General features: G+C 61.9%; 3 protein-coding genes across 4 annotated transcripts in view; 1 reads left to right on the top strand and 2 right to left on the bottom strand.

The window, feature by feature from the left end:
• The window catches only part of RNF207 (ring finger protein 207), an 11,314-nt gene extending 8,798 nt beyond the window's left edge, over positions 1–2,516 (bottom strand). The window contains exons 1-2 of the mRNA XM_056124973.1: positions 2,326–2,516; positions 1,634–1,766 (exon numbers count right to left, since the gene is read on the bottom strand). Coding sequence (XP_055980948.1) covers positions 1,634–1,766; positions 2,326–2,516 — 324 coding nt within the window. The remainder of the gene's footprint in view (positions 1–1,633; positions 1,767–2,325) is intronic.
• The window catches only part of ZBTB48 (zinc finger and BTB domain containing 48), a 299,924-nt gene that overhangs the window by 214,189 nt on the left and 71,101 nt on the right, over positions 1–14,634 (bottom strand). The gene's annotated exons all lie outside the window — the stretch shown is intronic.
• On the top strand, positions 1,961–14,634 carry RPL22 (ribosomal protein L22). Of its 2 annotated transcripts, none has more exons than XM_056124969.1 (4): positions 1,961–2,035; positions 10,108–10,212; positions 12,067–12,191; positions 14,436–14,634. In XM_056124969.1, exons 1-4 carry the CDS (start codon positions 1,976–1,978, stop codon positions 14,578–14,580), a joined length of 435 nt encoding a protein of 144 aa, XP_055980944.1. In that variant the 5' UTR covers positions 1,961–1,975; the 3' UTR covers positions 14,581–14,634. The 2 variants fall into 2 exon arrangements, with proteins under 2 accessions (XP_055980944.1, XP_055980945.1); XM_056124970.1 differs by lacking the exon at positions 1,961–2,035 and adding an exon at positions 8,885–8,972.

Genomic DNA, 14,634 nt, shown 5'->3' with positions numbered 1-14,634 from the left:
TTTGCTCGAGCGGGCCCAGTAACGTCTCCATTGGAGACTTTGTTGTTACTGTGTCTGGCATATCGAATACGTCACGGGGAGCTTGCCAGGCTCTGCCGTGTGGGCGAGATACTCTCGGTAGCTTGCCGGGCTCTCCAAGAGGGGCGGAGGAATCGAACTCGGGTAGGCCTTGTTGGCTGCGTGCAAGGCAAACGCCCTACCGCTGTGCTATCGCTCCAGCCCTTGTGACCCAAAAAGCAAAAAAAAAAAAAAAAGTTGAGTAACAACACTAACGTCCAGTCACCAAGCGGGGAGCAGTGGAGAAGCTGGCTGAGCCTCCCAGATGCCCCTTGTCACCAACGGTGGTGCCATATCTGGAGCCACACCTGGCAGCTGCACACTGCACGCCTTACTGCACGCTGCTCTATACTAACATGGGGGGGGTGCAGGGGAGCAGTGCTGGACACCAACCCCGTGTTGGGGATGGAAGCTGGGCCGGCCACACGCAGAGCCAGCTTCTCCACCGCTCCCCGTTGTTGATCAGGCATTAGTGTTGTTACGTGTAGGGTGCAACTCGGGACCTCGGCCAGACAGAGCACACACCCCTCCCCGGGTCAGCCCCGGCCCTCCCCACCCAGTCACTCGCTGATCCTTGGTGGGCTCCAGACTGGGAACCCAGCACTTGTACAGGCCCCAGTTTCTCTCCAGATTTCCGCCTCGTGGGGCTCGGAACCCCCATAAGCCAGAGACCCCCATGCCCTCCGGCCTCCTGTCCAGACTCCCCGGCAGAATGCCACCCACTCCGTGACAGTCTACGGCCCCCCACTCCCCCTGAGCTACCAGCCGCTGTTCACGGGCCAGCACCAGCAGTGAGCTGGCCCCACTCAGAATGACCTGTCTGGCAGGTATGAGCCGGGGGTGTGGGGGCGACTAAAACCTCATGGGAAGGGGGGCGTTTCGGTCCGCCCTTCACGCCCTACCGAGGCCACCAGTTGCCCCCCACGAGCGGCTCTCCAGTACGGCCACGACTCCAGAGCACAGAAACCAATTTCTTAACTATCTGACTTTCAGTAGAAATACTTCCAGGGTCAATAGGTAAAATAGCAGAAATCCAAAACCAATATTTAATTCTTGAACCCAGCTGTAGAAAGCAAATCACGTCACAATGCTTTTTCAGCATGTCTGATTTGTGGGGGGGTAAACTCTAAATAATAGTGGTGAATCTTTTATTGAAACAATGAATCTAATCAAAGCAGATAGAGTGTTAACTAGAATTCATCTGCCTCGCAGGCACTGGGAGGGGTGGGGGGTGGGATTTTATTGGGGTTCTTCGGGGTAAAAAATAAGTATTGGTAAAGGGAAATGTGTTTGATATTTGCATGACTGAGACCTAAACCTGAAAGCTTTGTAACCTTTCCCACAGTGATTCAATAAATAAATTAAAAAAAAAAAAAAAAGAATGGCCTGTCTGCCCAGCAGCGCCCGCCACTTGCTCTGGACCTCAGTGTCCCCACCTATGAAATGGGACCTGCATTTGGGAGGAGCCGAGGAGTTGTAGGTCAGCGTCCATGTCTCCACCCCCACCCCCACCCCCACCAAGTGTGGAGAAGGAAGCCCTCCACCCCCGGTGCCTGCCCCCAGCGGCCCTCCCTGCCTGCTCGCTGCACTCCCGGTCACAGTTGGCGCAGCGCACCAACTCCAGGCCATCCCCCGAGCTGTCCACCAGGAACTGCAGTAGCCGGTCCACTGGGGGGAGCCCTCCAGGGCCCTTCACCACCGTCGGATGCCTGCGGGAGACGGGAGCCAGGACCCAGATGCCCCAGACCGGCCCATGATTGCCTCCCACCCTCTACTGGAACTAAGAATAGTGCCAGAGGTGTGGGGCGCTATAAATACCCCAGCCCTGTTCCTGCCACGGGCGCTGGGCACATCCTGGAGCCCTGAGGGACAAAGGCCCCCCCCCCCACACCTTTCTGACCGCCCTAGGGAGCAGCGGATGACCCCTCACTTTCAGAATCCACACGCACGGTGGCTGGGATGTCAGAGCCCCACATGGGTGGGTCCTTGTTTTTTTTTTTGTTTGGGGGGCCACCTTTGGCGGTGCTCCAGGCTGACTCCTGACTCTGTGCTCAGGGATCACTCCTGGGGGTGCTTGGGGGATCCTCTGTGGTGTGGGGGATCTACCCGGGGTCGGCCACATGCAAGGCCAGCTCCTTACCCGCCGTCCCTGCCGACCCCCCAAGTGGGCCCTAGACCTGAGCCCACGCCCCCTGGAGCAACCAGGGCTGGGGGTGGGGGCGCCCTGTGGCCCACCCCGCCCCACACCCCAACCAGGCGGTCACTCACTGGCACAACGGGCAGGTAAGGCGGCCGTCGACCGTGCGACCCCGCAGGCAGCTGCTGCAGAAGCCGTGGAAACAATCCAGCAGGCAGGGGCGCTCGTACTGCGAGTGGCACAAAGGGCACACCAGCGGGTGGCCGCTGGCCGCATCCAGGGCGCCGGGGCCCTCGAGGGGTGTGAAGATCGCTCCGGACATCTGCCGGGACACAGCACGGGGTTGGGATCAGGCCGGCCAGCACCCTGCGCCCCTCCGACCTCTGGCGGTGGCAGGGATGAGCGGCCAGGGCTGGGGTGCAGGGGGAGTGGGCAAGGAGGGGCCGCTGTGGGCCCGCCCCTGGCCTCCTGGCATTCCGCAGCCCGGAAGGTCAGGCTGTCCAGGGCGTGCCAAGGACACCCAGCCAGCTCCACGCTTCTCCCACCTGGCCTCACCCCACCCCAGGAATTCTCTCCCCTGTCCTCTGGGTGACCCCCAGATGACACCTCTTCCCCGGGGGCCTCGCTGGGCTGGGAGGCGGAAAAGCTGACCCGCTGGGAGGGCAGAGCTGGAGTCTGGACGCGTAGCAGGAGCCGGGACTCGGGTGCCGACAGCAGAGGTGAGCACGATGACACTTCCTCAGCCGCCAGATGGGGGCGCCAGAGAGCATCAGGAGGCCCAAGGGGGGGGGGGGCGGGGGGGGGGTGTTCCAATTCCCACCTCAGGCACCTCAGGGGAGGGCATTGCTTTTCACAGCCAACTAGGATCGATCCCTGGCATCCCATATGGACCTCCCGCCCACCCCCAGCACGCCAGCAGGAATCTCTGAATGCAGAGCTGGGAGTGACCCCTGAGCATCACCGGGTGTGACCCAAACACTATCGCTGTCACTGTCCTCCCGTTGTCCATCGATTGGCTCAAGCGGGCCCAGTAACGTCTCCATTGTGACAATTGTTACTGTGTTTGGCAAATTGAATACGCCACGGGGAGCGTTGCCAGGCTTTGCCACGCAGGCGAGATACTCTCGGTAGCTTGCTGGGCTCTTCGAGAGGGGTGGAGGAATCGAACTCTGGGTGACCCAAACACAACAACAAAAATGGATTAATTTGGGGATGGGGGTATTTAGGGTTTGGGGGGCCACACCCAACGCTGCACAAGGGCTGACTCCTGGCTCTGTGCTCAGGGATCATTCCTGGCAGGCTCAGGGACCACCCGGATTGCCGGGATCCAGCCTGGGTCAGGTGCGCTCATGGCAAACCCCTGCCCCGCTGTGCTGTCTACAGTCCCTCTGTCTGGGTTCAGAGCCGTCCTGGCCAGTGTTGGCGGCCAAGTGAAGCCCTTTACGCTACCGATTCATCTACTCCAGATGGTCTCCCGAGGGGACAGGGCAGACGCGGCAGCCAACTAACTGGACTCTGGAGCTGGGCTCTGCCTTCGCTCCTCGCTGGTTTTGCCACTCGGACACTCGGTCCATTCCTATCCTCATTGCTCCGAGTAGGGAGTAGCGTGCAGTGAGCACCTGCCATGGGCCAGGGCTGGAGCCCGGAACAGCCGCCCAAGATTAGTCCCGTGACAGAGAGACCTAAAGCAGAGGAACAGCTGGTTCACAGTCCCAGGAGCTGAAGTGTGTAGCATGTGCAGACGGTCCTGAAGGGCCCAGGAGACCGTCCATGGCGGTGGACACTCCTACCTGCTGTCATGCCAGCACCCCCCCCCCCCCCCCCCCCCCCCGCGTCCTTTTGCTCTCTGGCGCCCTCACCTGGCGGCTGAGGAAGTGGCATCGTGCTCACCTCATTTTTTAAATTTATTTATTTTTTGCTTTTTTTGGGTCACACCCAGCAATGCACAGGGGTTACTACTGACGCTGCACTCGGGAATCACCCCTGGCATTGCTCAGGGAACCATATGGGATGCTGGGAATCGAACCTGGGTCGGCCGCGTGCAATGCTCCAGCCCAGCTGAGACCGTTTAAAAGAGGGACAGTGGGGTTGGAGAGATAGCATAGTGGGAAGGGTGTTTGCCTTGCACGCGGCTGACCTGGGTTTGATTCCCAGCATCCCATTTGGTCCCCCGAGCACCACCAGGAATAATCCCTGAGTGCAGAGCCATGAGTAACCCCTGTGCAACGCCGGGTGTGACCCAAAAAGCAAAAAAAAACTTTTTAATTAAAAAAAATAATAAAGGAGGTGCTGGAGCGATAGCACAGCGGGTAGGGCATTTGCCTTGCACACAGCCAACATGGCCGACACAGGTTCGATTCCCAGCATCCCATATGGTCCCCCGAGCAACGCCAGGAGTGATTCCTGAGTGCATGAGCCAGGAGTAACTCCTGAGCATCGCTGGGTGTGACCCAAAAAGCAAAAAAATAAAAATAAAAAATAAAGGAGCGACAGTACAGCAGGGGGTGGGGCATTTGCCTTGCATGTGGCCAACCTGGGTTTGATCCGCGGCATCCCATATGGTCCCTCGAGTAACCCCTGAGCATTGCTGGGTGTGATCCAAAAGGCCAAAATAAGAAGAAGAATAAAGAGGAAGACGTGGGTGGAGACAGAGGAACTCAGAGTGTGCTGAGGATGTGGAGAGTGGGGATGAGGGTGCGTGGGATCGGGATGAAGATGGGGCCAGGGTTGGGGGTGGAGTGGGAAGGTGAGAGGGGATGTGTGGCCTGTCATGCAGAGGGGAACAGCTGTCAGGGGGACTGCTGCAGGGGGGTGGGCTGCTCAGTCTGGGCGTCACATTTGCTGGCACGAGCCCGGCCACATAGGCATGAGCCGGGGGGTGGAGCTCTGTTTCCATAGCTGATGGGTCCAGGAGAGAAAGGCCAGCCTGGAGGAGGAGGGAAGAGGGTGGCACCTCTGGGCTTAGACATGGGGGCATCGCACCGACCTTCCTGTGAACCGGTGGTTGGGGGTCAGGGCTTGCCCAGAGTGGGCTTGACAGCACAGGAGGGAACAGTCCCCACGGGGGCAGGCTGCCTGTGGGCTGGGGAAAGGTGGAGGCTTTCCTTTCTGAACACTAGGCAGTGCTCAGAGCTCACTCACTCCTGTCTCATCCCGCAGGGCTCCCCCGGGCAGTGCTCGGGGGACCCTATAGGATGCTGGGGAATGAGCCCGGGGCAGCCATGTGCAAGGCAAATGCGTCCCCGCTGTCCTACGGCCCTGGCCCCAGCTAGAGACTTCTTACCTCGGCCATCAGTGGCGTCTACACCCAAGCCCCCCCCCCAGCCCCTCCCAAATACCCCCAGGGGGTCAGGCACCTCCACACACAGTGTCCCAGAGAGAGAGAGGAAACAGGGGATCGGGGTAGGTGTGGGTGAGGGTCCAGAGGTGACCTGACTCCCATGGGGACACGTGGGGGCCAGGACGGAGATGCTGCGGGATGGGCCGACCCACCAGGTGAGGAGATCAGGGAGGGAGGGCTGGTGACCAGCCCTTTGGCCTGAGGGAAACTGGGATATGAGTTTAAGGTCCGACGCAGCCCCAAGAGCGTGTGTGAGGTTGGCAGGTCTGCCAGCCAGGGGAAACTCCACTTTTTGGGGTTTATTTTCTTCCACTTCTTCTTAGACCACATGAGCAGTGCCCAGAGGCTGCTCCCGGCTTGCTGCCCTGGGGTTGCCCACGGCAGTGCCAGGCTCACCTGTGGTGCTGGGCATCTAAGCTGGGTCTTCTGAACATGCAGCATGTGCCCAACCTGGTGGGTGGCTATTTATTTGTATTTATTTACTTATTTATTTTGCTTTTTGGGTCACACCCAGCGATGCTCAGGGGTTACTCCTGGCTCTGTGCTCAGGAATTCCTCCTGGCAGTGCTTAGAGGACCATATGGGATGCTGGGGATTGAACCCAGGTCGGCTGTTGCAAGGCAAATGCCCTCCCCGCTGTGCTATTGCTCCGGTCCCTTTGTATTTATTTTTGATTAGGAGGTATGATTTATGGGATTGGGTACCAGGGTAGGGAAGGGGTCCAAGGGGTGGGGCGGGGACAGTTGGAGGCTCTTGGGGGTGCAGTCCCCCATTTTGCCTGACGCCCACAGTTGTGGGTGTACTTGGCCCCACCGTCATCTGAGGTGAGTGTCCGGCCCCGGCGCCTTCACATCCATCCCTGATGTGAAGACCAGGCAAATCCCTGCTTCCTGCAGGCACGGGTTTTCACCATGTCCAGGGACCCTGACCGGGCCCAGGGCAGCCTCAGATGCACGTGGCTCTACAGTTTGCTGGGATGGACATGACTTGGTCACATGTCCTGGAACTTTCCAAAGGCCACCACACAGTTGGGAGCCGAGGACCGTGGCTGGCATGACAGCAGGTAGGAGTGTCCACTGACATGGACGGTCTCCTGGGTCCTTCAGGGCCGTCCGCACACGCCACACACTACCCTGCCACGGGGGCTGCTTGCTGTTCGCTGCTGCCAGAGATTAATTTTGGTTTGGAGACCACAGCTGGTGGTGTTCAGGGCTGACTCCTGGCTCTGTGCTTGGGGGGTTACTCCAGGTGGGGATCATTTGGGATGCTGGGGATCGAACCCAGCTCTCAACTGTCGCTCCAGACCCCCAAGACTTGGATTTTTTTTTTTTTTTTGGCCATACCCAGCAATGCTTGCGGGGGTGGGGGGGAACTATGTGGAATGCTGGGAATTGAACCCTGGTCAGTCATGTGCAAGGTAAACGCCTACCTGCTGCCCTATCTCTCTGAATCATTTTCACTTGTTGCTTCTGGAATGTTCCAGGGACCACTTAGCAAGATGAAGAAACAAGAGTAGGTGATGCTGACAATGGAATAAGCAGGAATCCAGCAGGAAGAGCCAAAAACAGGCTGCTGTTTCGTGGCTGAAGCACATGTGGGATGCCCTGGTTCCATTTCTGGCATGACACGGTCATATGAGCATTGCTGAAGTGACCCACGAGCACCAAGAATCTAGCCAGGAGCAGCTGGCAGAGCAAACATGTGGTCTGCAGTCCAGAATCACAGGGGTCTGAGAGAAAGGACAGCGGTTAAGGCACTTGCCTTGTAGGCAGCAACCTTGGTTTGACCACTACTGCATAGGCTCCCAGAGCACTGCCGAGAGTGACTGGAGCAGAGCCAGGAGTCTGAGCACGGCCAGGTACAGTCCCCCAAAACACACGCGGTAGCGGAGGGCTTGGTCAGTGGGCACGTATGAAGACACACCTGGGCCAGGGTAGGCTGTGTCCTTCCACTGTCAGGGACTGGAAGACTCTGCAAGATGAATGCTGTATTTTTTTTGGGGGGGGGAAGAGGGGAACTCACACCTGGTGATGCTCAGGGCTTACCCCTGGCTCTGAACTCAGGAATCCTTCCTGGCAGTGCTCAGGGGACCAGATGAGATGCTGGGGATGGACCCCGGGTGGCTCTGGCCCCTAAGTGAATACTTTAAAGTCAGGTAACAGGTAGTGAAGAACTTGTGCAACTAAGGGCTGGAGCGAAAGTACAGCGGGGAGAACATTTGCCTTGCATGTGGCAGACCCGGGTTCAATCCCCAGCATCCCATATGGTCCCCCAAGCACCGCCAGGAGTAACTCCTGGATATTGGGTGTGGCCCCCCAAAAAAAATTTAGTCTGCAACTAAGTGATGAGCAGAGATAGAACCGGTCCAGGGGCTGAAGCAATAGCACAGTGAGTAGGGTGTGTTTGCTTTGCACGCAGCCGACCCAAGTTCGATTCCCAGCATCCCATATGGTACCCCGAGCACCACCAGGAGCAATTCCTGCGTGCAGAGCCAGGAGTAACCCCTGTGCATCGCCGGGTGTGACCCCAAAAAAGCAACAACAACAAAAAAAATAGAACCGGTCCAGACTGGGGTGGGGGACAAGCAGCCCATCCACATACGGTCCATGGGCCCGATGAACCTGAGAATTAGGTTCTTCTTTATGGTTGTGTCGTGTGGGCCTCAAACGGCAAACTCAGGGTTTACTCCTGGCGGTGCGCGGGGGGGGACCATATGGGATGCCCAGGCTCGAACCCGGGCCGGCCTGCCCGCTGTTGGCAGGCACTGGCCCCCTCGCCTGGCAGTTTGGAGGAAATGCCAACTCGGGGGTCGGGACCCGCGTGCGGGCGCCAGGCCAGGGCTGCCACGTGCCCGGCCGGGGGCTCGCCCGGCGCGGCGGGGTTGGCGGGGGCCGCGTCCGGAGCCGGGACAGGGGACGCTCGGGGCGTGCTGGCGGGACCCCAACGCGAGCCCCCTGGCAGGAAACCCAGCGGAAACGTGGGCCCGGGTCCCAGCTGCCCGGTGGGAACCGGAAGGCGCCGCGTGCGCGCGGGGGTCCCGGGACGGACCCGGCTCCCCGTGAGGCGCGCCCACGCCCCAGCCCGCTGGCCGGTAACCGGGGGTCAGTGCAGCCCCTCACCCTCGCCTTGTGGGGGGCGGACGCCCTGGGGCGCGGGGCACCCCCGCCTCGCCTTTGGGCTCGCCCCGGCGGGCGTCCCCCCCGCGCGCCCCGGCGCAAGTGGTACGCGCCGCGCTCGGCCCCGCCCCCGGCAGGGAGCGCGCAGGGAAGAGCAATCGCGCGCCGAGCGCCGGGCGCGGGGCGCCGCGCGGGCGGCGGGGAGGCGCGGCCGAGCGACTGCGCGGGTCTGGGCCGGCGCGCGCCCGGCCGCGGCTCTTGGCGCCTGCGCGCTGCGCCCGCCGCCCTTTCTGCCTCCGCCGCCGCCGCCATGGCGCCCGTGGTGAGTGCGGCTCCGCGCGAGGCCCGCGCCCCGCGCCCACGTGCGCCGCGGGCTCCGGCCCCGGCCAGCGCGCGGCCCGCCCGGCTGCAGCGGGGTCTGGCCCGGCCGCCGCCGCCGCGGGTCTGGGGCTGCCGGGGCCGGGCGGGCGCCGGGGCCGCCGCGAGGACGCGGCCGGGACGCCCCGCCGGGGAGGGCCGGGCTGGGCCGGGCCGGGCCGGGCCGGGGAGGGTCGGGCCGCGCGCGCGGGGGGGCGCGCCGGGCGGGGACGGGGGCGCGGCCCGGGGCTGCCCCAGGGCCGGGCGTGTGGGGGGCACCGGGCCGGGGCGGGGGGGCGCGCAGCCCAGGAGCTGCCCCGGGCCGAGCCGTCCGTGCCCCCCCAAGGCCTTCCCGTGTGCTTTTGGGCAGAGCCGGATCGGGGGCCGGGGTGCAGCCCGCGGGGGGTCCTGGGGGCCGGGGTGCAGCCCGGGAGCTGCCCCCGGGGCCGATCATGTCGGGAGAGCCGGGCTGGGGGCCGGGGCGAGCCCGGCAGCGGGCCGGGCCGTGTGCTGGGAGCGCAGCCCGGTGCAGCCGGGATCGGGCCTCGCCAGCGTCTTTTCCGCCAAACCCGGCTTGGAGCTCCCCGGGAACGATCCCGGATTTAAGTTTTCCGTGTCCCGCGTGTGCAGTTCCTTGGTGGACCGGGTTCGTTTCTCTTTGGCTTCCTGCTAGACCCGGCCGCGCGCTCGCCGGGTCCGTGCGCGCTCTGGGTCGTGACCCGCGTGCTGCCCGGGGCCACTTCTCGGGGGTGGGTCGGAGGCCAGGCCAGTCCACCCCACCCCACCCCACCCCCAGCAGGCCCCGGGTAGGGCTTGGCCATCCGGAAGCTCGGGGCTTGCTGGCTGCAGCTCCGGAGAACCGGCGGCCACGGCTAGCCCCGTGGGCCACCCGAGGCCGAAGGACCCTTCCCTGCTTCCTTCCAGGCCACCGGGTCTGCTCCGGAACCTGGGAGTGTGTCCAGACCAGACCCGTCCCCCACCTCCCCCCAGCCTGGAGCGGCCCCTTAGGTGCCCACCTCTCGTGTGCCCTTGGCGTGGTTGGAGTCCTCCACTCTCTCCAGGGACCGCGCCTCAATCTGTTCCTTTTCTGCTTTTCCTAGAAAAAACTCGTGGCCAAAGGAGGCAAAAAAAAGAAGCAAGTTCTTAAGTTCACCCTGGACTGCACCCACCCTGTGGAAGATGGGATCATGGACGCTGCGAATTTCGTAAGTCACACCCTGGTGGCCCCCCTGCGACCGTGCTCGTCTGACCATGCCCGTCTGGCGTGTTGGGGCCCGTCTCTGCTGGCACTTCCGGTCCCCGGGTGTTTGGGATGGGGAGGGGTGCCCCGAACAGTGCTTTGAGGGGTTGCAGGGGCCATTCCCGGTGAAACTGGCCTTAACCCGATGGGTTCACTGCGGGTGGAGCTGGCCTCGGGAGCACGTGCCACGTGCCCCTGAGCCCTGCGTGTGGGTCTTCCTGAATTCTGGGCCCCGAGCTGGTTTTGTTTGTGATGTTGTGTAGTAGCTGAGGGGTGACCCCAGGGCTGTGGCACGTGCCTTCCCCGTCACTGCAGGGCTGCTGCTTTTCTCGTTTCGGTTTTTGAGCCACATGCAGCCATGCTCAGGACTTCACTCCTGGCCGTCGGCTGAGGGGATCACTCTGGGCTGGGGACAGTATGGGCTGTTGGGGATCGAACCCCGGGGCAGCTGTGTACAAGGCAGGCGCCCTCCCCGCTCCGCTGTGCTCCGGCCCCTTTGCTGCTGATTTCTTTCCATTTTTGTGTTGCTTTGGGGGCTCGCTGGCAGTGCTCAGGCCCTGCTCCTGACTCTGACCTGGTGGGGTTGGGGACGGTCCCCTCCCTGCTGTGCTGTCCTCCTCTGGCCTCTTCCTTTAGCCTCGCCTGAGCCCTGGCTTGCTCGCGGTCCGGGAGACAAGTGCCTTCCTGGGCCCGGCTCGGTGGCCTGCCCTGAGGTAAGGGCCGCGTCTGCCTATGACTAACCTCACCTAGCGCTGAAGGGCAGCTGGACGCCTCGGTCCTGGCCCCCGCCTCCTGGGCTCTTGCCGGGTTATCTCTCCTCCAGCCGCGTCTCCGTGATTTTGGGCTGCTTTTCCCCACTCCCGGGCCAGGGCCACGCCTTGTGGTGCTTCAGGCCGGGATAGAAGACGCCTCCCACCGCAGCCTGTGCCCTGGCCTGTGGGACTGGCTCTCCCAACAGAAGCCTGCAGGTGTGGAGCATGCTGGGTTCGAGACGTGAAAGGCCAGACTGATGGCGTCTCCAGTTTGTGGGTGTTCAGAGGGTTCTGGTTGGCTGATTTGGGGCGGTCCATGTGTTATTAGGGGCCACAGTAATAGCTGGGAGGGCTTGTGGCCAACCTGTGAGTAACGCCCGGCACCTCTTATGGTCCCCCAAGCACTGGCAGGAGCAGTTACTGCGCCCAGAGCCGAGTAAGTCCTGAGCAACGCCGCTGAGACCCAAAAAGCAGAAAGGGGAGGTTGTGAGAATTGAAACCAGAAAGCCTGCCTGCACCCCCACCCACCCCATTTTTTTTTAAAGTCTTAGGGTTTGGGGCACACCTGGCAATGCTCAGGGCTTACTCCTGGCTCTGCACTCGGGGACCATCTGGGGTGCCGGGGATCCAACCAGGGTCGGTTGTGTGCAAGGCAGGCACCCACCCCGCTGTGCTTTTGCTGAGGCCACGGCTGCGAGGGGCCCTCTTGGGGCCCCTGGGAGCCGAGAGATGCTGTCTCCTGGCCCGTGGGTCGGGCTGGACTTCCCGTCCGTCTTTGTACTCAGGCCCATGCAGACGCGTGGCAGTGGCGGCTGTTCCACTGCCCTCCGCAATACTCCAGGCCTTGGCGCTGGCCTTTCCCAGAGCTCAGGCCTGAGCTACGGTTGCCGCAGAGACGTTGGAGAGCCGGTGGGGCTGGGGAGCTAGTGCAGGTTCCTGGAGCAGGAGGAAGCCCCGGGGCCCTCCTGTCCGTGGCCCTGCTCGTCCCCCTCACCCAGGTTTGGAGTGGAAAGTGCTGTGAGCAGCTGAGGCGGTGCGTGGCTGACCGGGCCCCCCTCTCTCCGCAGGAGCAGTTTCTTCATGAGCGAATCAAGGTGAACGGCAAGGCTGGGAATCTGGGGGGCGGTGCCGTGACCATCGAGCGGAGCAAGAGCAAGATCACGGTCACATCGGAGGTGCCTTTCTCCAAAAGGTGCGGGAGGGGTGCTGGCTCTTGTGGCCCACCCAGGGGCGTCTTCTCCTCCTGGAAGGCGGTGGAGCGGGCGGGCCGGGTGGGCGGGAGGGAGGGAAATTGGTGGTTTCAGGTGGTTTGTTTCCCGGGAGGCACTGGCCTTGCCCACAGCCGACCCTCGTGTGAGCCCTGAGCACCTGCCAGATGTGGCCCAAAAGTCAAACAAAAGAAAGTGGTTTGTTTCCACCGAGACGCAGCCTGACGTACTCAGCATTAGCACTGTCCACTGTCCTTCCGTTGTTCCTCGATGTGCTCCAGCGGGTACCAGTAACATCTCACAACAAATTGTGAGACTTATTACTGTTTTTTTTTGCATATCGAATATGTCACCTGTCACCGGTATTTTGCCAGGCTCTGCCCTGCGGGCGAGATACTCTCGGTAGCTTGCCGGGCTCTCCAAGTGGGGCGGAGGAATCGAGCTCGGGTCGGCCATGTTGGCCTCTTGCAAGACTACCCGCTGTGCTATCGCTCCGGCCCTCCGTGCTCAGCATGGCCCCGACAAAGCTCTGACGTGAGGCCCTGCCAAGGGCTCCCTGGGTCTGCTGGCTTCCCCCAGGCGCTGGACAGGGACTTGGAGTCTCATCTCTCTGGAGTCGCCCAGGGCGTTTCCGAGTTCCAGAGAAGCCCCAGCCCCTGCACCCAGGGTTTGGGGGAGGCGGGGCCGGGCGGCACTGGCCCAGTGACGCTGGGTTCCGAGCCCGCCTGTGTCCTCCCCATGCATGTTTGCCCTTGGAGCCATCTATTCGGTCTGGCACCACATGCCATCATCATCTGGGCACTGCCAGGTGTGGCCTAACCCCCACCCCCGTTTCTGTTTTTCATTTCTTCATTATTATTATTGTTGTTGTTGTTGTTATTTATGTCGGTGCTGCTCTGGGCAGTGCTAGCACTTACTCTTTTCTGAGGGATTGTCTCTGGCAGTGCTCCAGGCTGCAGGGACTGAGCCTGGACTGACTGCAGGCAGATCCCTACCCACCGAGCTATCCTACCCACTGAGCTAGCCACCCCCAAAACTGTGGAGTTGGCCCCAGCGCAGAGCCCATGTGAGAGGCACTGCTCAGCAGTTAACATGCAGCCGTTGGCCCGATGACTGAGGCCGAGCCTTGACCGGGTCCTTGATGGCAGGTGCAGGCGAACTGTAGTGGAGCCCAGGAGCGGCCTGGCCGGGTGACGGAGGGGCTGGTGGCTGAGCGCTGGGATTCCGAGAAGGACCCCTGCACCTTCTCTCCCGTGCTCTCGGGAGCCCCCCGGTTCCCTGTCCCTGCTGTGTTGCCGTAACTGGCCATGCTGAGCCAATCTGCTGGGGTGGGAGCAGGCTGAGTCCGGGTCCGGGAGCAGGTCCTGTGTCCCAGTGCTTCATTTATGGGCCACACCCGGTGGTGCTCCGGGCTGACTCCTGGCTCTGTGCTCAGGGCTCACTCTTGGCAGGGGGTGGAACCCGGGTTGGCTGCATGCAAGGCAAGCGCCCTCCACTGTGCTACCTCTCCACCCCCACTTGCTTTTTCCTGTAAGGTTTTTGTGTTTTGGGGGGGGTTCATGAGCGTCGGGGCTTACTGCTGGTTCTTCCTTCAGGGCTCGAACCCAGCAGAGGAGTTTGCAAGGCAGACGCCTTATGTGCTGTCTCTATTGCACGCCGATTGGGGAGGGGGCATATTCGTGTGAACAGCCTTAGTATTCCTGAGCTGCTGCATCTCTGAGCATTTCTCCTCCATTCCCAGCAAAGATGTTTCCCTCCCCTGGATGTTACTGTTCTCCCCGGGTTCTTGTGCCGTGTGTTCTGCTTAGCCGTGCCCCGTCCTGAGACAGCTCTGTGGACGCAGCACTTGGCCTTGCGTGACCCATGGGGGGAGCTGGCAGGGCCGGACGGCAGCCTGGGGCCCGTTGGGGTCGGGACTGGGAGATGCGGCCTTGGTTGGTCCTGCTAGCACGGCTGTGCGGCGGCGTCTTGGGATCCGTGAAGACTTGGGGGGCCCGAGTCATGAAAGGCGCGGGGGCTCCGTCTCTCCACAGCGAGTGCCCAGAGGATGAGTGGCTCTCGCCCAGGCCCGGCTGCCAGTGCCCAGCAGCTGCCCTTCAGGACCCTGCACTGAGGCGGGAAGCCTGTGGGCCGCCGGCTGGGCCTCTCCTTCCCGCAGGGGTGGGTGCAGGGAGGGGCACAGGAAGGCGCTGTGGCGTCCCCAGTCCTGAAATCTGCTTTCTCTGCAGGTATTTGAAATATCTCACCAAAAAATATTTGAAGAAGAATAACCTGCGCGATTGGCTGCGCGTCGTGGCCAACAGCAAGGAGAGCTACGAGCTGCGCTACTTCCAGATCAACCAGGACGAGGAGGAGGAGGAGGACGAGGATTAGCTCCTTTATCTGGAATGTTTTGTATGAGTTCTTGAATAAAACTTGGGAACCAAA

The sequence above is a fragment of the Sorex fumeus genome, unplaced genomic scaffold (genome assembly GCF_029834395.1).
Source record: "Sorex fumeus unplaced genomic scaffold, SorFum_2.1 ptg000054l, whole genome shotgun sequence".
Taxonomy (NCBI): domain Eukaryota; kingdom Metazoa; phylum Chordata; class Mammalia; order Eulipotyphla; family Soricidae; genus Sorex; species Sorex fumeus.
Note: the sequence above shows the minus strand (reverse complement) of the source record. Positions and strands in the feature narration are given on the sequence as shown.

Bases quoted from the DNA above. Each gene is read 5' to 3' on its own strand.
- RPL22 (XM_056124969.1), top strand. From the start codon at position 1,976: ATGACCCCTCACTTTCAGAATCCACACGCACGGTGGCTGGGATGTCAG. The intron at 2,036-10,107 runs GTGGGTCCTTGT...TGCTTTTCCTAG, and splicing joins GATGTCAGAGCCCCACATGG to AAAAAACTCGTGGCCAAAGG. The intron at 10,213-12,066 runs GTAAGTCACACC...CTCTCTCCGCAG, and splicing joins TCATGGACGCTGCGAATTTC to GAGCAGTTTCTTCATGAGCG.